Below are 23116 nucleotides of genomic sequence, written 5' to 3'. Positions count from 1 at the left end.
AGCTTGAAATAGATATTGGATAAAATATAAATTAAAATTACAAACATCGTAAAAATAAAAATAATTGACACACGACATAAGGAAAGGAACAGTGTGAAATGTGAATTACTTCGAGTTCGATTAATAATTGTATTTTTATTACAAATCATCCAATCTATCTATCGTCTGTTCCATTTCTATTCAAATCAAATTCCAAACTAGGTAGGTATAAATAATAATTTCAACAAAAAAACAAAAATGGAACTGATATTTTAGAATATTTTAGTAATGCTATTGCTAATCATTTAATAAAGGATTGTCTTTTTATTACGAATTATCTATCGTTTGTTCCATTTCCATTAAGATTCCAATTTCCAAATTCCAAACCATAAATAATAATTTCAACAAAAAAACAAAAATGGAACTGATATGTATTTAGAATTTAGTAATGCTATCGCTAATCATTTAAAGGATTGTCTTTTTATTGCAATATCATCTATCGTTTGTTCCATTTCTGTTCAGATCCCGAATTCCAAACTATAAAATAATAATTTCAACCAAAAAACAAATGGAACTGATAGGTATTATTTAGAATTTAGTAATGCTACCTAATGCTATAATCAATGTAATAAGGGAAGTAAAAACTAGAAAGTATTAGGTAAGTAACCGAAGAACGAAGAAGAAATTCACACAGCAGAATTCGACCATTAGTCATTTCATTTTCAAATCGAAGCCTATACCTACTAGGTAAATTAAGTATTATTTAACATAGTCAAATTAAAAAATAAGGCTACAAGCTATAACCAAAAGTTTTTGTAATTTTCATAAATGTATTTTATTATATATTTATACGAACTTACACATATGCTATTTTTCATTTTTTTTCTCAAAAAGATAGTTTCGACTTTCATTTTTTCGAGAAAAAAAAATACCTTACTCTTTGAAAGAATTTAACAAAATTGAAAATAATGAATAGGTAAAATGCTTTGAATAAATATTTTTAAATTTAAATTTCTAATTCAATTTCTATGCAACAATTTTTAAAATAATTAAATAAATGTAAAATGTAGCATGTTGCTAGGACAGCTAGGTTTAGGTACTTGGACATTCAAACTCTTTTTTTCTCAGTTTCAATTTGTTCACAATGTGCATGATTTTAATATTCATCATTTCATTTTTAGCCTTAGGTACAGACTTAGTACAGACTTACGTAAACAAAATTTTTTAAAAATACGTACATTTTCCATGTATTTCCTATTTTTGATTAGGTACCTTTTTCTCAATACGTAAGTAGATACATTTTTTCAAGTCTGACGAACATTGTCGAAAACTTCCGAAAACTTTGCGGATCGTCGCAAGATTATGCTGCACACAAATGCATGTTTGCCAGTAAATCACATAACACATCTCAACACCTGATCCTTTTGTTATTTGTTATTTTATTTATTTCTGATTTTCTGTTATTTTTCATAATTATTGCGACCCGAATCATGATGAATTTATGGCCAGTGCTTCGTTAATCATGCGAGAAGTAATGTGAACTTTGTGAAGAGCGATTTACCTCGGTTTCTTTACATCTTGAAATCTGTCTACCTCACAACATGGCTGCGTGTGAGGTTCAGACTACCCCAAATACTAATTCGGTATTGAATAATATCGAAACGTAAGTAAATTTTACCTCTATTCAATTTCACTAATTTTAATTTATTGCTCATGTACTACTGAAATAATATTACGTAGGTTCATGCAAGATGCAGCATATCGTGAAATGATAGAAAATTCGGCCACGTATAATACCAGATTATGTATAGAGAGGAAGCTTCGAATGCCATTCTTGGATGCCCAAACAGGTATGAAACTTTACGAGAGTCGATCAGTCGTCTCGAAGAACTTCTCTATGTGTATTAATTTTTCTCTAGGCGTGGCTCAAAACCATTCTAATTTATTTATGAGCGACCGCCAACGAATGCCTGGATTGCAAGATGGTCAAGTTTTCTCCTATCCAGCGAAGCGATGGAGGAAGAAACGTCGTCAGTATTTAATGCATTTCCTTCAACCGAAACGCAAAGAAAACGGAGATTTAGAAACAGGAGATAGCCATGTTATCAACAGTGCCGAAAATACTTCTGTTATTTTGAACGAAGATAGTAAAGATAGTCTTGGCGGAGGTTCTTCGAAAGATGATCCGGTTTCGAAGGTATAATCATCTAGTTTTGTGTTGATACAGTTTTTTTGAGAACGTATTCTGAAAGATTAGGTATCTTTTTTTCAGGATGCTTGGTATTACGATGATATTGAAATGCAAGAAATTGAAGGATACGATGAACCTGATCCCGACTCTGATTACGATTACGAGGATACTTATGCTAAAAAACGTAAACGACGGTCGACAAAAAACTCCCGAGGCGGCGTCTCCGATTCCCCGATGCGAAGAGGCACCAAGGTATTCTAGATTTGATTTCGCTATTAAATCATTTTTAGTTACTCAGATTAAGCTTTTATTTTAAAAGGCAAAAAACTAACTAATATTGAAATTATTTAAGGGTTTCGGAAGAGGCCGCCGAAGAGGAATTAATTACACTCCAGATTATAGCGTTGATTCGGATAAACCTTATAATTGCGATAGTAAGTTATTGAAAGAGTACGCACTCGTGTATTCATCTAATTATTGAGGCGCTTTAACTGCGCATGCGATGGAATTCCATAATTTTATTTTTTTGATTCCATTACAGTTTGTGGAGCACGATACAAAACACGTCCCGGACTTACTTACCACTACACCCATTCGCATAAAGATAAGGCAACCCAAGAAGACGAAGGTAGCTTAGAAGGAGCACCAGGATCACCTAGTATGTCTCGAGATGGCAAAATACCGCCACCGAACGTACTGGCTATGTCGAAAGAGAATCCTATGGGAGTTGGACCAGGTGGCGGGCCACCTATGCCGATGAATGCCGGTCCTCCTATGCATATGCCACCTCATCCAGATGCCGGCCAAGGTCCAGGCGGTTGGGGCAAATTCCAGGACAGCTATTTGACCTTCTTGCATGCTGCTCCAGGTACGTGATGAATATTTTTCTCAATTTTGACTTTGTATTTGGTACCTAGATGAATATTAAGTCGTATGGTATGCGGTGAAGGTGCTCGAGTTTCTTTTGAAAATATTTCCTTAGGTAGAAATTTTTGTTTAGGAATTATCGCGTGTTTTACCAGAATATTTTTTCTATTTAAGGAGTATTTTTTAAGGTTGGAAATTTTTGAGTTGACGTTTGCGTTGTGAAAACCGCAATATTTTTATTAATTTTTTCGAATTAGTCGTTTGAATTTGTGGCGGGTTAGTTCGAACACTTTTACAATTATTTTTCATAATTACGTAAATAATTAATTATTGTAAAGATAATATCATTAAGGGTAGATGGTGATCATGGATTTGTGATTTACGCAATCATCGAATCAGAAACGTGGAGTTAATCATCGATTTACGTTGAGAAATGCATTGATGGAAAATCTAAAAAATATGGAGAATATTTTCAAGAATGATAGTAATTAGAACTAAAACTACGAAAAATGTGCCACCGACTGGACAGGTGATGACATTTTCAATCAAGAATTTTTTCAGAAATGAATCATCAGTGTTTTAAAGATTTTTTTAGTGATGAAGAATTGAAGATTGACAAGCTATGTGAGGATGTTCAAAGACAAATTGATTTTTGCGAATCATTTTTTTAAATGTGAACTCGCAAAGTGATGAGTTAGGATTCTAGGCCTCCTAAGCGGGCGCACGTTGGAGAATTTTATCATTTTTCTGCAGTTATTCTGTCTTGCGTAGACCTTCTTGAACAACTACCATTATGATCAGTTTCATAGAAAAATTCTTGACAAAATTTGCTATTTAAGGGACACAAAGCTCTCTTCTCTACCAATCATGGCTCTTGAGTAATGCAAATGAAATTGCATAGAAACATTGAAAACAAATTTATTCGTGTGAACATAACTCAGCCCCTACAATTAGGAAACTAGACAACAACGTATCCAATAATGCTGTTTTCTAAAAAGCGAAGTCCCAATAAAATAAATTTGCTGAACACTGGCTTTCAGTGGTCTGGGTTCAATCTTCTAATTTTCTGAAATTAGAAAAGCAAGAAATATTCTACTTGTTGATTGTTTGATCAAACATTCCTCTTGAATCAGAAGATCACTGGAAGATTACTTTCTTCAAGTAGTCATTTGCACCAGTTAATTGAATGATCAGTTGTTTTCTGGATATTCTGAAGCACTCACAGCCAATGAATGTTTGAATTTTCTGATCGATATCTTCAAACATCATCAACGTCAAATGTTGTTCCATGATTGAGGCAATAAAATCAGTCATTTGAATAAGAAGAATTCGCTTTGTATCAATTAAACAAACATTCTACCTGGGATACAAATTTAATAGTGCTGCTGCCAGTGAATGACGTCTCTTTTTTCAAATGAAGATATAATTGGATCAATTGTGCTGCATGATCATTTCTCTGAGATGACACCCCTAGTGTATTAATATAGCTTTAGTAATTACTAATAACCTGTGATTTAAGTATCCATATAGTATACCAGAATAGTTTTCAATTGTGAAACAAGAATACGATAGTGTGTGGTATTAATTTTCTTTTTCTTGAGCGTGCATTGTGCATTTTTCATTCTCAGCAGCGGTATGATTTAAAAAGTCAGAATTGTGATTCGGTCTCTGATATTTTGTGTGTTTGCGTATTCATTATTGAGTAGGGCATGAAAATTTGGCTTTGTGTGAGTTTTTCAAAAATTATGCTTGATGTGAAATGACATTTACTGTGTGAAACATTTCACAGTTGAGTTTATTGAAGACACTCCCTAGATCACTGTAGCTTCAGAGAGAAAACTTACAGAATGAGATTCAGCATTTTTCCATGTATTACAAGAGCACTTGAGGACATAATTCTGAGTAAATTACAGGAAATCTTTAAAATTAACGGGTGCATTTTGAAATCTCTAGACATTTTCTTTGTTAGGGCGAAATTGTTTATGATACGCGAATGTGAACAATTGAAAACTAACGAATAATTTTAAGAGAGGGGTTACCTGCTATGCCTACTTATCTGCATTTTTTTTTCATCAACCAAATGAATAATTTATTAAGCCAATTAGATTTTTATTGACGTACGACTTGTTGTACGTCTAAAATTTTTACCTTAAACATAATTGATTTTTTTCCTTCTCCGTCACATTTTTTTAATCCTTTTTTTTCCTTTCTTTTGTTTCTTAAGATTTGTATTTCTACTTTGGTGGTAGAAAATAAATCCAAGGTTTTCACAGACGCGTACGTATCAACTTGAAAAATTTTCTAACCAATTACCTGGGATTTTTTGTAAATATTTGAAAAAATGGGATGAGAAATGGAAGTGTTATTTTTGTATTTTTTTTTCTTTAGCGAGTGTGGATGCGTTCCTCTGTGTACGTGTTATTAGAAATAAAGCCAATTTTATATTCTATTTTCTTTGTTCTCTTTAATAAAGGTAACTCGCAGGATGCCTGAAGGAATGAAAACTACTAATTGAGAGAACGGATATACACAATTCTGAGAATATTTTAGCACACATACCGCTGCAACTTATTTAAAGATAACAAGAAGAAACTTTCAAATTTAAACTTTCACGCCACCTAGAAACAAAAAAAATGATAATTTTTCTATACTATTGATTTTCTTGTCTTTTTATAGCTGTTATTGTTGTTTGATTTTGTTTTTTTTCTCAATTAGTCGATTTTATTTAATTATTATTTGTTGGGATATGAGACTGGTTTCGTATCTCAGCATAATATCTTGTTACTATTTTAGTTGTAGTCCAATTTTTAGACCTTTTTTCCCTTTTAATTTAATGTTTCATCTATCTACCTGTAAGAAGGTACTTATTGAAAGTCATTGACAAGAGCTCTAAGCTAACGGGATGAACACGAGGGGGAGGGTTGAGGAGGGTTGTTCTCAGCACCAACGAATCAAAAATTGCAATTTGTTATTGGTTGTTAACTTTGAAGCTCTCTTGTTTTGTGATTACAGGGGGAGGGGAGAATAATAAAATACCGATAGAATTTACAAAAGAAAAAAAATTGGAGAAAATCTGGCTTTAAAAAAAAATAAAAATATTGTTTCATTTTCAAGCACTTCAGAATTATATGGAAGATATAACTAAAGGTAAATTGCCAAGGGTAGGTGTACTGTAATGATCAAGAAATAAGAAATTGATTTTGAAAAATTGGAGGTGATTTCAAGAGAAAAACTTTTTAACGGGCGAAGATGAACTAAAATTTTAAAGGAAGGTAACGGTGATGTGTTCATATTATACATATTTTTTTTTTAATTCATTATTTTCATTGTTATATAAATGATACCATTATGTCTAATGTGGAGTTTGAAATTTGAATTAAGGTATACATAGGATTTGGCAGAGATGGCGCGATTCCGATTTTTTTAAGGAGTCGTGAGAATCGCATGAATCCGATTCCGGAATCGGATTCCATTTTCGATTCACCTGACAGATGAATCGAAAAATGTGAAATCTGACTCTTTTCAAGCAGGAATCGCAAATGTAATATGATTCGCGATTCCGGTAATTTGATTCTCGCGACTCCGATATTTCGATTCTCGCGACTCCGATATTTCGATTCTCGCGACTCCGATATTACAATTCTCACGACTCCTCATTACGATTCTCACGACTCCTCATTACGATTCTCTAGACTCTCACAATGAACGAAATCACCCAAATTCAATTGAAAAGCACAATAGTCCAGGAAAAATAGCATTCCATTGGGAAAAATGGGGGAGAAAGCTGAATTTTGGTATACTGGTCCATTTTTTTGTGCTGAACACGAATCCGATGAGTCCCCGGTCGTCCCTGGTGTGCGTTCTCCCCTATTGTGGATCTAAGCCCCCAAAACCAGTTTTTTGCAATTTTCTCCCCCGCATTGCATTTTAGCGAGAAATAGGTGGTCGGATAAGAATCTACGTCAAATTTCCGATCTAGTGATATATCAACTTTCTTTCTACCCCCAAGGGGGGTGGAACCACAACCATTCCAAAAAGGGGGTTCCCCAAAAAATACATAAGGGCTATAGGCGCCTAAGAGGGGTGAAATGGTCCCCAAAAGCGTTTAACATGAAAGGTGGGTACCATAGAGAAACCTCTGCGCAAAAAATTTCAGATCCACACCCCCTACCCTTTTTGCGGAGCCCCCTTTTTTGAAATTTCAGTAGCACTTTTCTCAGCCCCATTTCAACCGATTTTGAAAATTTTTCTGGAAGTTATGTATATCCTTGATAGGTATTCACACAAAAATTTTCAACCCCCTCCCCTCAAATTTACCCCTCAAAATGGCGTTTTTTTCATTTTTTTATGCCTATTAACAATCAAGATTGCGAGGTACAATTTTGTAAACACGTTTTTTGGATGTATTTTTGGCCCCCAAACATCATATACTATATTAGAAATTTTTGCTTTGGTGCGCCGTGGTGAAAACTTGGAATAATGTATCGTAGGGGGGTGGGGGGTGAAATGGGAATTTTGAAAAAAATAACTATCAATGAGTAGGGTATCGTTTTCATATGATTCGATACCGCTGAGCACGAATATGACCTCAGATTTTCTGCTACACTCACCTACCCCTCTCCACAGCCCCTCAGCCCCCCTCAATTTTCACGATTTTCGAAATATAGTTATTTTGATGATGTTGGTGTTGTTTTCATATGATTCGATACCGCTGAGCACGAATATGATCTCCGATTTTCTGCTACACTCACCTACCCCTCTCCAGAGCCCCTCAGCCCCCCTCAATTTTCACAATTTTTGAAATAAAGTTATTTTCGTGATGTTGGTTTCATTGCTATGGGAAAATTACATAAGTTCATTGTTATTGTACATAAAATTTCTCGTAGAATCAGCTACAGTACATGGCTCCCTCTCGAGGGGGGTGGATCCTTCAATTTTTTTCCACGCAGAAAACGCAACAAATCTGTATGTGTACTGGACTGTATAGGTCTGCGGAGCATATGTGGCATAATAATTATTCATGATAACTGTAACTTGAGTATGTATGAGTATGTATTTTATAATTCAATGACTACCTACATAAAAAATCACAAGAAAAAAAATATGGTAACGAAATACTTATAAAAAAAAGTAAAGAATGTTAATTTGTGATTCACTTAATCCTCACCATCACTTGCTGTAGCTGATTCTACGAGAAATTTTATGTACAATAACAATGAACTTTAGATCTTTGTTGTAATGTAACTTGTAAACAATTTCATGCTGTTTTTTATTTTGTTAACAAAATGAATTAATAATTAATTAGGCATTAATAAAATGGTTTTCTGTGAGTAATTTGGTTGGTCCTTACTTCAAAAGACTCATATTTCAGAATTGGCAATCAGATAAATGAATGAACAGAAACAGAATTGAATTTGATAAATTTTCAAAAAAATTACCAAAGATAAAGAACGTCATATTTTGCAATTAATAATTTAATTGCCAAAAAGTTTTGCATTTTGCTAAAATTATCGATCATTCAATTTTGATTTTTGACAAAAATTCTCGCTTTTTCCAGTTTTTCCGAAACTGACAAAGATTTATTGGTTTTTTGGGGGGGGAGGGGGGATTCTTCAACAAATAATGTGAATGAAAAAAGCATCATTTTTTCGAATATGTGTGAAACTGCTGAATTGAAAAATCAGTGGAATAAGTAGAATTTATTTCTATCTTACATTTACAGATATTATTTGTAATATTCCTGAATTCATTGAAAAACAAAATACAGCTACAGAACAACAGAATGTATTTTCATTTTTCAATTTATTTTATTTCTTGCTTTTTTAATTAGGTACCAGTACAGACGAGCCTTTATATTTATTTACTCATGTTTGTTAGAATGTTCATTTCATCTTCAATGCTTCATTTTTATGAAATTTAAGGAGTTGTGATGGGAATCTGGCTGGAGTCGTGAGAGGAATCTGGTTGGAGTCGTGAGAGGATCCTAAGATGAGTCGTGAGTGGAATCTGAATCGGAGTCGCGAAAGGAATCGGAATCGAAAATTACGATTCGGATTCGGATTCCTATATCTGGCGAATCTGATAAGCGGAATCGGGACTCAAAATTTTGTGGAATCACACCATTTGGAATCCGATTCTCAAGCTCCTGGAATCGCGCCAACTCTGGGATTTGGTATATTATTGAATATTATACTACCTTGCTAGTAATTTGTATCAGCAAATCATAGATTAACTTGTACAAACAGGCAGTCCACCAAACAAATGAAAAAATCAAGCTCCTTAATTTTAAATGAGATTGCGCTAACGAAGCATAATAGTGTGCTGCGCAATGACTCCTTTTTCCTTAGTTTTGATAAAGATCGTTAATAAAGTTTGAAGTGCGCATGCGCAGAATTCTGTTGCTGCGTGAATTTGTTCAATGCGGCATGCGCATTGCGTGACAACGTTTTCAATGAAATGCGCATGCGCATCATTCAGCTGCAGCAACCTGTTGCGCAACCGCAAAGACTTAGTTCCTTTCTCATTCACCCTCCTGATTGCGGTATTTCTAAATTAGTCCCGCAGCTACATGAAAAATTAGCTGAAATTATAGGAGACTTTTTTTTTTTCAAAAGTGGACTATCTGTTTTAGAAGTCGATTTTGTGCTACATAAAATAATAAAGTTGTACGTAGATAATTTAATTATTCGCATTACTATCTTATAGGCAGATACATTGTATAGGTAAATTGGTCTGTTAAATTATTATGTAAGTCTCTTTTTGTTTGTTTTTCTTCTTTTTTTCTCTCTGTTTTATGGACTTGTTAAAAATCGAGTCGAATTACCATTGAAAGGTGTGTTTATTGAGCATGTTAAAAGTGTTGGTCTTCACCAAAACAAAAAAAAACGAATAATTCGTTTTTTAAAAAAAGGGCTGTAATTATAAAACTAGTCATTCTAATGTGTGGGAGTTCGACTCTATTGTAATTTTGGTAGCATATATAATACTTACCATTTAAATGTAATTTTCAATTCCAATGAAATCATGAGCTAAACTTTTCTCCTCACTCACGATGAGCTGATTTTTTTTGTTAAGTGTATCGAAAATATTTTTGTTATATTGGCTAAAAAATTGTTTCGAATATTGTGATAAAATGAGATGGAAATTTTCAATTTGTGATATTTAAATATTTTAAATGGTACGCGAAGGCGAAGAGAAAAAATATCGTTTTTGTTTTAGTCGTTTTATTTAGGTAATTTTTTTGAATGATTTTGTTGTTGTTTGTTTTAATGGGGATGTGTGTTTTTGATGGAATTTGAAGAAAAAAAATTGATACGAGAAGGTTCGATGCCCCAATACACATTGCCTTATCTATGGACCAATTTTATATTTTGGTTATGTTTTCATTTATCTGTTTTGTTGTATCATTTTCTTTCTTTCTTTTTGGGAATATTTTCTAACTATTATTGAATAATTGTGTTTTAGGTGAATTTTAATCTCGTTTTTGTGTCGAAATAAATGTTTGCGCGGTAATCGTTGTTGTTATTGTTAATTGTGTATTGCATGCTTATTTTTTATCGTTCTCAAGAGTGGTGGGGAAATTTAAAAAAAATTATACATATCCCATAAAATTTGTTTTGGAAGAAGATTTAGGATGCTTGGATTTTATATTCAATTATTATGATTCTGTTGAGAATTAATGTCTCAAATTATCAGTTTCTCCGAGAAAATTTTTCAAAAATTGTGGTTTCAAAATGTGACCTGAAAATGATTTCAAATATTCTCCATTTTGTGTTTGCTTCGTTTGCTCGATACTTTGATTTAAAAATGCTGTTCATTTTGTAAATTTCGATAGGATCATCGAACGCAGGTGCTGGTCCCGTCCCTGGTCCAGGTCCAGGTCCAGTTCCAGGACAAGGTCCTAACAATCCGAAGAAAATGTCTCGTTATCCACAGCCACAAGTGATGCTTCCGCAGATGGCTAATGCATCTCAGCCACATAACAACGAGCATCCAGGAGCACCTGGTATGTCATCTCGTATACCACCGGGTGCTAATCCTGAAGATGAATCATCATCTGAGTCGGCTGGAAAAGAATATATGTCCAAGGTAAGAAAAAAAAACAGTGAAAAGTCAAATTTTTTATGAGAGGTATGTTTTTTGTCTTCCTGCATTATTCAGATGTTTATTAATTTTTGTTAATGTGTTCATAGAATTCGTCTTCAGCTTCAGTATTGAAAGTAGGAAATGAAAAAGGGAAAGCAAATCCATCACCGTATTGTGATTTTTGCTTGGGCAATGAAGAATCTAACAAGAAATCTGGTCAGCCTGAAGAACTCGTATCATGTTCTGATTGTGGACGCTCTGGTCAGTATAGCTATTCATTTTATTTTCACTTTCAATGTGGAAACTTTTTTTTGAACAAAGTTTTTTTCCCTATTCTTATCAGGTCATCCAACGTGTCTGCAATTTACGCCGAATATGATCATATCAGTGAGGAAATACCGCTGGCAGTGTATCGAATGTAAATGTTGCTCGATTTGTGGCACTTCTGATAACGATGATCAGCTGTTGTTCTGCGACGATTGCGACAGAGGTTATCACATGTATTGTTTGGCTCCTCCATTATCAGCACCTCCCGAAGGGTCTTGGAGTTGCAAATTATGTATCGAGGAGTTCCATTCGAAGTAAAACTTGGCTTCTCCATTCCCTTCCCCTCGTTAGTTATGTTTTGAAGAAAGTCTACAGGTGTTATGTTTATCTATTTATGTGTGACGCTTCTGAAATGCATTATTTTGTTTTCTTTTCTGGTGAAGCATTTATTTAGGTTTTAAGATACTCCAGGTTCCCCTCATTTGTTATTTTGTTTTCAGTCTCTGATTCTGTTACCTATAATAAGAAATTACTGTACTTTTACTCGGTATTTTTTAAAAATTTAGTGGATTCTCCGATTGTTTAGTAATTGATGTTGTGATCCTCGAATGTGATTTTTAGTTATGCCATAGATTAATTTATATACTATGAATCAGTTGACAAGTACAGTACATACCATATTATGTACATACGTATTTATTAGTCTTGCTCCTGCGCAACAAGATCCTTCCTGACCTGCGTGGTACAGCTTGATGCTCGCGCATGTCATGGCGCCTGCGCAACGAATTCCTTCCTGTTCCCCTGTAATGCTCAACGTGCACTGCGCAACGACTTCCTATCCCCGTTCTTTCCTAAATGCCAATTGCCATGTCGTATCAACACTATCTTTGAATTACCTCCAAAACCATTTCAAAAACTAGCTTTTTTTTTGTCAAAAGTCAAAATAGTGTGCAAATTTGGGTTTTTAGTCGTCTATGTTATAAATTAATCTATGGTTGGGCTTAATTGGCAGTATACGTATCTCCAATAACCAAATTTGAATAAATTGGCAAAATTACTCACCTGTACGTTTGAACTCTGATTATATTTTGTATCAATTTATGAATTATTATCGAGATATATGCCCAATTGAAATTGATCATTTTAAAATTATTTTGTTACCTCGATCACTAACAGAAATTATTCTCTATACTCTCCAGAAGCATTTAAAAAATATAATCGGTACTTTTTCCATTCTCATTAAACGTGGAAATAAACATTCCAAAATCGTCTGTAGCCTGATTCTAGAGCAGTTCCGAAATTGCAAATTGAGCCATGGTCAACTGCAAAATGAATTTTGGATACTGGACTGTGTTTTTTTGTAACGTTTCTAAACTTCTGAAAGTTGATAATTTTTTTTTTTTTTTGAAAAAAATAATCTGTACTTGTGTAACGATTATTAAGGTACAAAATTTAGTTTGAACCATTCTCGTCGCAGCAAGTAATGCGACTCAGGAACGTAATTATGATTAAGATTGTTTTCCCTTTGTGTTTTTAATCTGATTTTAAATATCAGAGTTTTTTTTTTATTTAGTATTTGTGCGATTGAATTGTGTAATTTAGTTTTATAAATAATAAAGATAAAGATTGCATTGTGATTAAATTGAGTTTGAAGTTTGATTTTTAATATTTTTTTATTGAAAAACTTGTAGTTCTTGAGAGCTTGTAAGGGAAGTATCTCAGTTTGCTTTGAACCGGTTAAAGCTGTATCAAAAGAACATGCAAAAGTATATCATTGTTCATTAGTCAAAATTTCGGGTGCTAAAGTACCTTTTTATGAATTTTGGCGAATTTTTAAACATCAAATTTGCATCAAAAATGAAAAAAAAAATCAAAATTTCATCTACACTTCAAACGATGCTCTTATTTTGCAAGGGAATCTTTTTTGTTCACGTCAAAATATTGTGGCAAAAATTATGGTTACAATTTCATTTCATTTCATCTTTTTTCACTCATTTACTGGAAATTCTACTGTAAAAGAAAAATTATAATTTGAAATTTCGAATAAGTAGTAACTTTTTTAATATGGCAGGATAGAAGGTACCTATTTCAAATTTGAAACTATTACGATACTACTATTGAGAAAATTAGAATCTTGACTGAAAGTATTTATCCCATCACCTACCTCAACCCATCTACATCCAATAGGTACCTAACTTATTTTATATGTATTTAGATTTTATACATCTCTAGTTACTCGCTGCATTTATTATTTCAGAGGAATTTTCTCTCACAATGCTGTTGATCAATAAATCTGTTCCATCTGTAGTATTAAAACTACTCGAATCGATGCTCGTTTGTTCTTCGATGATTTCTTCTGCGTTGTTTTTGTTTACATGAGAAGTAGAAATTCGAAGATGACATTTAAAAAATTCCCAAGTAGGTAGATTTGAAGTTGAGCTTCGTAGTAAAATCATGATGAGGGTTGAGTCAAAAACGAGTCGTGGTAAATACGGATTTAGCCCGCAGATGCTCGAGTATTTTCATCTCCCTTCATTTTACGTTTATAGTGCATCTGTCCTTGTTTAAATACGTGTATATTTTCTTTTCCATCTGTTCGTATGTACTATGTAGTCGCTTATACGAACGTTCGAACACCAACTATTCAGTACCATCTGTGTTCGTTTGGCGGAATGAGGTAACGCCTGTTGTTGAGGTCGAAGTTCGTTTCCAGGTTTTGTGTTTGGTTAAAATTGTGCAGTATGGTTTGAAAAAATCGTGAATTTCTTTAAATGATTAATGTTTATACGATGACTGTTTTTTATTTCGTTACTAGTACTATAAATAGTAAGTTGGTTTAGTTTATTTAACCTTATTTTAAATATAGAAGTTGACGCCCGGCTTAGTGATAAAGTTTACAGCAGAATGCATTTTTTTTTCAGTTTTCACGCTTTTTTAAAAAGTATATTTTTTATCACCCTACGTCTATATTTTTCGATAATTGTTCGATTAGTTATATTTATTCAAAATACATTACCGCTTTGCTATAATTTTTTCAATTTTAGATACGAATTATTGATATTTTATACGATTGCATTTCAGGTGTGCATACTTAGATAAGCTTCAAGAATGCTGAAATTCGCCCTCTTCGTAGTTCTACTTGGTATTTTGGTGAAACCGGGACAGTTTCAACATGAAGACGTATACGATGACGAATTTCTTCAATCACCCGATCAAATGCTTCGTAAATTTTGGGGAATTCAAGATGTAACCACCTCAGTTGGAAAACTTTTTTACTACAAGGTTCCCAATGATGCATTCAAAGGGACCATTCTATACTACGATGTAAGTTTAAACGTAACATCGTTCGTATTTCCTTTTCATTGCCTATCAGTATAAAACGATTAACGAACGTTTCATTCCACTGATAAAATTTCTCATTTCGATATAGCTTGATTAATTTGAAAATTAGCGCTGAACTTGAACCAGAATGCAATGACCGTAAAATATTATCAGATAATGAAAAATTAGTAATTGAATTCAGCGATACTTTTTTGCAGAAAATAATGCTTTGATAATCGAAGTTTGATCACTCCCAAAGTAACACCGTCTCACGTTGTTACTTACTGAACGTTGAATTGGAAAATATGTTGTATTTGCTCGAAAGTCGAAATACAATATTAATAGAGAAATGTTTTACGTTTTGATCTCTTTGCCAAACGTTTTTGTTGTTCCAAATCAGAATATTTATGCTAATTTTCAAGGAGAGTTACAGTACGTTCGTAAATATTGAAATTATGAGACTGTTTTGTGTTTCTGAATGCATAACATTCCTTTCTTTAACTCGTTGCTAAAGCCTATCCTTCTCATTTCGATAAAAAGTAACTCGAAACACTTGACTGAATTGTATAGAAACGTTCAGTCATTCCTATCGGTGACTCATAAAGTCAAGATTACGTAGAATGATATATTAGAGAATGTAAACCGTCTATGGCGAAGCTCATAAATTTCCATTTTCGATAATATTTTCTGTTTACCTATTTACACTAGGTATCGAAATACATGTGTAATTAACATGAGAGATAATTGATGTGTTGATGTATGTAGTACATTACCCGGAATTTATGATACTTAGATACATTTATCGCTGGTGTAAGATAAGGTTCTTCACAGATTTTACCCATTATTGGCTTACAGGAAGGAAGTGGAATTACATCTCTTGAATATTAATTTAAATTACATATAGATATAGGGGGTAGTGATCGTAGTAATGTACTATTTTTAAACCCAAAATATATTACAAAAACCTGTTTTGGCGTCTCCTGTAATGTTGTTCAACTGGATTTACGCGATTTTTCAATTGCAAACAGACGTTTTGGAAATTATACGTGGGGAAATCTACCGAATGACAAATAAAAATAAAATTGTACCCATGTTTCAATTATACCAATATCGATACCAGTTCTGCATTATTGTGCAATGTAATGTTGAATGTAGATAATGTATAGATAGATACCTAATATTCGTATAATGCTTTACAGGTGGTTGGTGAAAAAAATTCCACATTACCAAATTGGATGATTTTCGATAAAAAAACCGCAGTGCTTGAAGGAGTACCGTCAATAAATGATGTCGGAGATACTAGAATAAATGTGAAAGCTTACGATAATAAAGGACAATCTGTCAGTGATATGTTTGTGGTTGAAGTTTACCCTTTATGGGAATCTGACACTAATAATAAGGTAATTAAAATTCTTTAGAAAGTATACGTCTTATGGGCTCCTTTACACATAAGTATCCCTGTGCTATTAATTTCAACTTAAACATTTGGCGCTTGATCAAACAATTATTTTATAATTGTTTGTTATTTTTCAATCGTTTATTGTAAATTTTTTGACCTATTTGTTTTACTGCGGAGAGACTTTTTATACAAATTGCTAAATATAAACGAAAATTAATAATTTTTACGATATTTAATAGCCCGTTTATTGCTTTTTACTGTAGTTTGAGGTTTTATATCCTTTATCGTGTCTATTTTGAGTGTAAATGCATGCAAAATATTTACCAGAATTAATTCAGGGTTCGTACTCAATTTTTTCTAAAAAAAAAAAAAGAAAAAAAGTAATTCAAGTAACCAAAAAAGTGACGAAACGCGAGCTTAACGGTCTAACCATTGAATGGGTCTAACGTAGAAAAGAAATTACAAAAAAACAGAACATTACGAATTGAAATGTTCTCATTGTTCTCATTTTAAATTTTAAAATTTGGATCATTTTGAAACATTTTGATGCAAAATCGATACTTTTTTGACAATTTTCGGCAACAAAATAAAGACTTGCAATTTCTGAAAAAAAAAAAAAAAAAACAGAAATTTTTGGCCAAATTAAACGAGACTGGTAATTTTAGCAAAAGGAATGGTTTTCCGACTATTTGGTTCTGGCAAAAAAGCAAGACTTCAGGATAAATAAAAAGAAGTGAAACTTGGGAATTTTTTTTTTTTTCAAAAAAAAATATAACTTAAGAAATTCTATTCATAACAAAGCGAGAATTTTTGACAATTTTTGGCGAAAAGGAATTAGACATTTTCCACAAAAAGCAGGACTTTTTGGAAATTATTGGCAAAAAAGTGACGCTTTTTATAGCAATTATTTCTGGCAAACACCTACCTAAGCGAGGATTTTGGATAATTTCTTGAAAAAAATTGAGAAGTTCAAATTTGACAATTTTAGCACAAATCATGTATTTTTGGAATTATTGACTAAAAAATTACATTTTTTGGCAACAATTTTTTTCATAAAAAAATTTTTGTTTGTAATTTTTGGTGGAAAAATGAAATTTTTTAGTTGCTGAAAAGCTTATAAACTTTTGGCAATAAGTATGACTTTTGGACAATTTTTGGAAAACAAAATGAAACTTTTTGGGATTTTTTCCAAAAAAAAACAACAGAATTTTAAACTTCTTTTGGCATAATCCTTGTTGAGAATTTGGTTAAAAAGTGACTCTGCAAAAAAAAGTGGGACTTATGAGTAATTTTCAGAGAACAAAAATAATTGTTTTTGGAATTTTTTTGAAAAAGTGACTATTTTTAGCAAGAAATGAGACTTTTTGGAAATTTTGACAAAAGGTGAGATATTTTTTGTTATTTTTGGCAAAAAGGTAGACTTTGTGACAATTTTAGCAAAAGGTGAGGCTTTGAAAAACAAAACGCTAAAAATGAACTTTAGCCAATTGGAATTGGAAAAGAATTTTTTAAAAATGTTTGAGTACTTTCGCAAATTATTCACTCTGAAAAGATCAAGATTTTTGTAGGTACCTACCTATCTTCAATAAACAAAATTGTAGAATTAATAACCAAGCCCTGTCAATCCAATAATTTAATTCACCCCCTCTTCTATTTTGTTTTACAGAGAAAATGTAAAAAAGGCGAAGGAGTGATGATGATTACTCTCGTCATTAATAAAAATTTCGACAATATCACGCCTACGCAAAAAATACTTGCATTGAGAAATTTGGCAAAATATTTGCATTTACCTGTGGTAAGTTGAATTTCCAAGGTGAATCAACCTAGATACGGTTTACTAAATATTTTCAGTGTAAAAAATACATATTTTTTTCAGAATACGCTTCTATTTTTAAATTCAAAAGGAAACTTGGAAAGTAATTCAGAAACGTCGGTATTTGGTAACGAAGTTAATGAAAATAAGGAACAAAATACATCAGTCATTACCTGGCAGGTATGTTTATTTTCTATTTCTGTTGGCTTTAAGTCTTTGATAGTGATTTATCGTTATGTTTTCAATTTTCTCGTTCGAATAATTTTTAGATTGGCTGCAAAGAGAAGATCTGGGCAGAGAAATTGCAAATAGTAGAGTTAGTTGAGAAGTACATGAAAGATGGCACCTTAGCTGAACAATTACAATTGCCTATCTTACGTTGGCAGATTGCTTCTAGCTTCAATCCTTTCAGAACACGAAGACATGTAAGTAGTGTAAAAAAATTAATGGCAACTCGATTTCGTGAACCTAGATCTATTTTTTTCTCAATTGCAGGCCGAACAAAAGGATAATCATCTAAAAGAAGATGATAAAGACGATGCTGGTTTAGATGACGATGCAGATGAAGACGATGAAGTTGATGATGAGCCTGAACTGGATGAAGATAATGCTCAATCTGAAAACATTTTACCCAGTTCAGCATCTCCTGTGTATCCTGAAATAACTAATACCCGGCTGTATCAACACGGACTTGAAACATCTAAACCACCTTCAAATAAGGTTGCATTTGCTCGAATACAATTTATACGAAGAAAGAAGAAATACTAATTAAGTCCGACTTTATTTTTGTTTTCAGAAACCAATTACCGATAGCGTTATTATGAATCAAACCTTGTCTAAACTTGATATTAGTCCAAACTCGACGAGTTTTTCGTTACCATCTGAGCAACCGGATAATGATGAAGACACGACGGTATTAAAAAATACATTAAAAACAGTTGATTGCTTCAGAAGTCAATTTATATTAAATCATCTATGTTTATTGCAGGAAGCCATAGACAACTCGGATTCGGATGACCTCCTGATCAACTGGACCAAGCAAAACTATTCGGCTGGTGTTGATGAACGAGGAATGCAAGATAACCTGGATTCGCCACCTCCTAATGTTTCAACTACAAATGTTGTTAGTACTGAAAAGAGCACAACTCAATTACCAAAACGTTACCCTCCACAAGTTAAACGTAATATGGAACAAATCGTCGTCGAAGCTGGAAAGCCTCTCAAGTAATTTCTTTGTTACCGATGACGTAAATAGAAAAAAGAAAAGAAAATATTTCTCGAATTCTACGTTATTTTTACAGAATGTCAATTCCTGAAGATATTTTTATCGATGCCGAAGACGGAAACACACGCAATCTTACTTTGAAACTCTACAAACCCGAGGAATGTGTTGTATATGCGCCGTGGATTCATTTAACTGATACTCAAGAATTACATATTTTGTGAGTCGAGTTGTATGTAATTTCCTCTGTATCAATTCATTGAGCTGGACAATTTTATTCTTTTTTTAATTTTTTGTTTCAGCACCTCTTTGGATACAATTTCAAAACACGAGCTGATATTGGAAGCGATCGATTCGGATAATATGGGCGTTAACACGAGCATAATTGTAAACGTGCAACATCCACAAAATGCTCGTACCATCAATTTTGAAATTTCCCTCCATTTCAAGTTGCACGAAAATCAAAATTTAACAGTGCCTATGCTATTTGAAGTATTGAATATAGTATCCGAATTGTATAAGGATGCAGACTATGGAAAAATGACCATTCGTAATGTCACTTGCAATCCGTTTGTCCTCACTTGGGCCAACACGACGTTACCCAGAGATCACTGCGATAATAAAACGATCATGAATTTAATCAATGTTAGTGAATTTTTATATTCTTTTTAAATCGCTTTAAATATTGTTTATAATGGATGTATTGTAGAGTATCTGTGGACTAATTCTACCAAAAAATTTAGATGTTCTATATTGGAAACAGAATTTTGGTTTTATTTCCGTTGAAAGTCCTCTGATGTGTTTACCGCCATCATAAACAATAATTTATGCTATTTACTTTGAAAATAATTCTTAAAAATCATTTTTACAGGTATTAAACAACGGATCTTCGAGTATGGATGTTCAAAAACTTGTTTATCTTGCTTTCGAAGGAAATGGCATCATCGTCGAAAAATTAACTTGGCGGGGAATCACACTTTGTAATGAAATACCACCTCCACGTCTTCCTATGGCAGAAAGAAACAATTTCCTACCAATTCTTCGCAATAGAATCGATAATATCACCGCTACTGTAGGCGAATTGATGGTATTCAGAGTTCCTGAGGTAATTTATAGTTTTTTTAATAGCTCAAGTGATACACCCACTTTTAGTATGTTAAGTAATTTTGAAAATTTCACTTTTCAAGGACACGTTTTTCGATGCTGACGAACCAAATGGTCGTAACTTGAAGTTGAATGTATACACTATGGACAATCAACCGATCAATGCTGATAATTGGTTGCAATTTGATACAACTAATCAAGAATTCTATGGTTTACCTATGTCTAATAATGTCGGATCTGTTAAATATCAATTGGTACAATACTTTTTTAAATACCAATTCGAAATTAATGGTCGAGATAATATCTAATTTTTAACATTTTTATAGGTATGTAATGACAATAAAGAAGACACCGAAAGTATGAAAGTCAGGCACGTTATTGAAGTAGTCGTTCAGCCAGCTGCCAAAAATAATTTCAACGTGGAGTTCAGAATGAAACTTAAAAAATCGTACGACGATTTTATCAAATCACAAACTTTAAAGAGAATATTTGTAGAAAAACTGGCCAAATTATTTGACGATAAAAACACCTCATCTATTGTAATTAGCGGATATTCTCCTGATTCTTTATCGTCAAATTCTCTCATTATTACATGGCATAATAAATCATTACCATTCAATGACTGTGATGAACCAGAAATCACCAAGTTGAGAAAAGTGAGTTATTTTGTTCTCTCTATTTTTTTAAAAAATAATTTCCATTTTCACGGTAATTTGTTTTTGTTACAGGTTCTTTTAACGGACGAAATGAAATTGGTAACCGAAGTGAACGAAATTTTAAAGCCAGACTTCGAAGCTGTTTCCATAGATATCTCTCCCACTGGTATTTGTGAAGGTAGCTTAACAGAACATCATATCGAACCGCCTGAAGTCAACACCGGATCTCAAGAAATACATGCTATCATTTTTGATAACATTATTTTCGTCAACTCAGTCCTTCCAATAGCCATTATCATCGTTATGATACTGGTTGCCAGCCTGATCGCTTGCGTATTATATAGGTATGCCATTTTCAACCTAACTATTCTCTGCTGATTTTATTTATCGTTTAAACATTTTATTCAATATTACAGACGTCAACACAGAACTGCAAAATGGACTCTGGGCGATGACGAAAAAAGAACGTATCGCAATAAAGGCATTCCTGTTATATTCCAAGACGAACTGGAAGAACGCCTGGAACCCACTAATAAAAGTCCCATTATATTAAAAGAAGAAAAACCACCTCTTCCACCTCCTGATTATAATAAAGTCCCTCCTGTTGCCACGACCGCTTTATTATCCGATTTTGATGACTCGTCGCGTCAACAAGGAAGCGGAACTTATTCCCGTAGCATGGAACGCAACGGTCGCTCCAAACCAACGCCTATTTACCGAAAACCACCTCCTTATGTTCCACAATAATATTCCTCAAACTTATAGCGCTTTTTTGTTTCCTGTTCTATATACTTAGATTATTGCATTCTTTTAACCATTTATTATATTAAGGTACCTATTTATGAACTTTTTAAATTCCTTTCGAAAAACGTTCATTTGTAGAACGTTTATTCTCTAACATTCAAACAGTTGAAGAGCGATATTCCAAAACGCCCTGTCCATTTTTTAAAATTTAATTTTTAATCTGTTAAATTGGCTATTCGGGCGAGTTTAAAACTTTATTTGGGTGGATTTATGATGTAGGAGTGTAGCTATACATTTCATCCTTCAGATACCGCTAAAAAAAAATTTGAATAAAAATGGACAAAATGCGTTTAGGAACACTTTTTTTTCTAACGCAATTCAAAAAAAATGGACTAAGGGCACTTTGGAATATCGCTCCTCAGTTATTTAATTCGTTCCTTGATTTTTCGACAGTATTTCAAAGATTGCAATTATTGTATTATATCGGTCCTTGTGTTTGCGACAGTATTTCAAAGATTGCGGTTGTTTTATATTATTGGTCCTTGTATTTCAATTATTTTTTATCGACTATTTTTTTTTATTTTTTACTTCGACTATTTTCTTTTAATTTTAATTTTTGGTTTTAAAGTAGTCATTTATATTGTATTTTGTTTCTCTTTTTTTTTTTTTTGACTAACTACTTTGTAAGTATTTGTTTCTTTTTTTTGACTATCTCTTTTGTAATTGTAACGATTTTTTTACGTGTTCATTTTATATTATTGTGAATCGATGTTTCGTTATTTTTATAATTTGATTTGTGAGTCTTATGTGTTAAAATGTTGGAACTAAATAGTTTCCTTTTGTTTTATATATGTAGATGTTAAATATTATGAAATTTAGTAACTTATTCTTGGAATTTGGTAAACGATAATTGAACTTCGGTGCATTTCATTTCTTTTTTTTTGTTTTTAAGTTAACTCGGATATCTTTGTAGGTTGTTTTGTTTTATTTTGTTAGTGTGATTTGAGAAAACAATAATTTTTTTAATTTATTATGTGATCTACATTCTACACTACATACCAAGTAATTTTACATATCCCAAAAATTCACGTGCTTATGAATAATTTAAAATATCTATGCAGTTGCATTTTTATAAGATAAATGAAGAATTTATTTTATTATTGATTATTGTTAAAGTATTATGAACATATCTAAGGCATATCAGCGTTCTAAAGAAACAATCGTAACTCACTGCTTGATATTATGTTTTTATCATGTTGATCAATGTAATTATGTTGCAACTGAGTTTATGTAAGTCTTCCTATTGTAGTTCCCCTTAACTCTCTCACAGCGGTTGATTGTAGTAGTCATTGAATTATTTATTAAATCAGATCAAATTTTTAAAAAGTGTAATAAAAATTTTTGAAAAATATGTTGTTGGAAGTTTTGTAAGCGAACAAAAAATAATAGCGAATAAAGCCAGCGATGG

The 23116-nt window shown here is 32.6% G+C and overlaps 3 protein-coding genes across 6 annotated transcripts in view; 2 read left to right on the top strand and 1 right to left on the bottom strand.

The window, feature by feature from the left end:
- LOC135831202 (uncharacterized) overlaps positions 1-23116 on the bottom strand; it is a 572431-nt gene that overhangs the window by 269842 nt on the left and 279473 nt on the right. The window lies entirely within an intron of this gene.
- LOC135831205 (zinc finger protein ubi-d4-like) lies at positions 1357-13048 on the top strand. Its single transcript, XM_065343514.1, has 9 exons — positions 1357-1642; positions 1720-1829; positions 1899-2176; positions 2252-2422; positions 2523-2604; positions 2712-3038; positions 10872-11125; positions 11230-11383; positions 11466-13048. Exons 1-9 carry the CDS (start codon positions 1581-1583, stop codon positions 11705-11707), a joined length of 1680 nt encoding a protein of 559 aa, XP_065199586.1. The 5' UTR covers positions 1357-1580; the 3' UTR covers positions 11708-13048.
- LOC135831201 (dystroglycan 1-like) lies at positions 13980-23059 on the top strand. Its single transcript, XM_065343506.1, has 16 exons — positions 13980-14215; positions 14471-14713; positions 15910-16110; positions 17776-17904; positions 17986-18102; positions 18192-18347; positions 18418-18642; positions 18719-18835; positions 18911-19146; positions 19224-19364; positions 19447-19789; positions 20016-20249; positions 20332-20502; positions 20575-20904; positions 20977-21248; positions 21321-23059. Exons 2-16 carry the CDS (start codon positions 14498-14500, stop codon positions 21649-21651), a joined length of 3219 nt encoding a protein of 1072 aa, XP_065199578.1. The 5' UTR covers positions 13980-14215; positions 14471-14497; the 3' UTR covers positions 21652-23059.

This window comes from Planococcus citri, chromosome 1 (assembly GCF_950023065.1).
Source record: "Planococcus citri chromosome 1, ihPlaCitr1.1, whole genome shotgun sequence".
NCBI classification, from domain to species: Eukaryota; Metazoa; Arthropoda; class Insecta; order Hemiptera; family Pseudococcidae; genus Planococcus; species Planococcus citri.
This window is presented reverse-complemented; position numbering and strand designations above follow the sequence as displayed.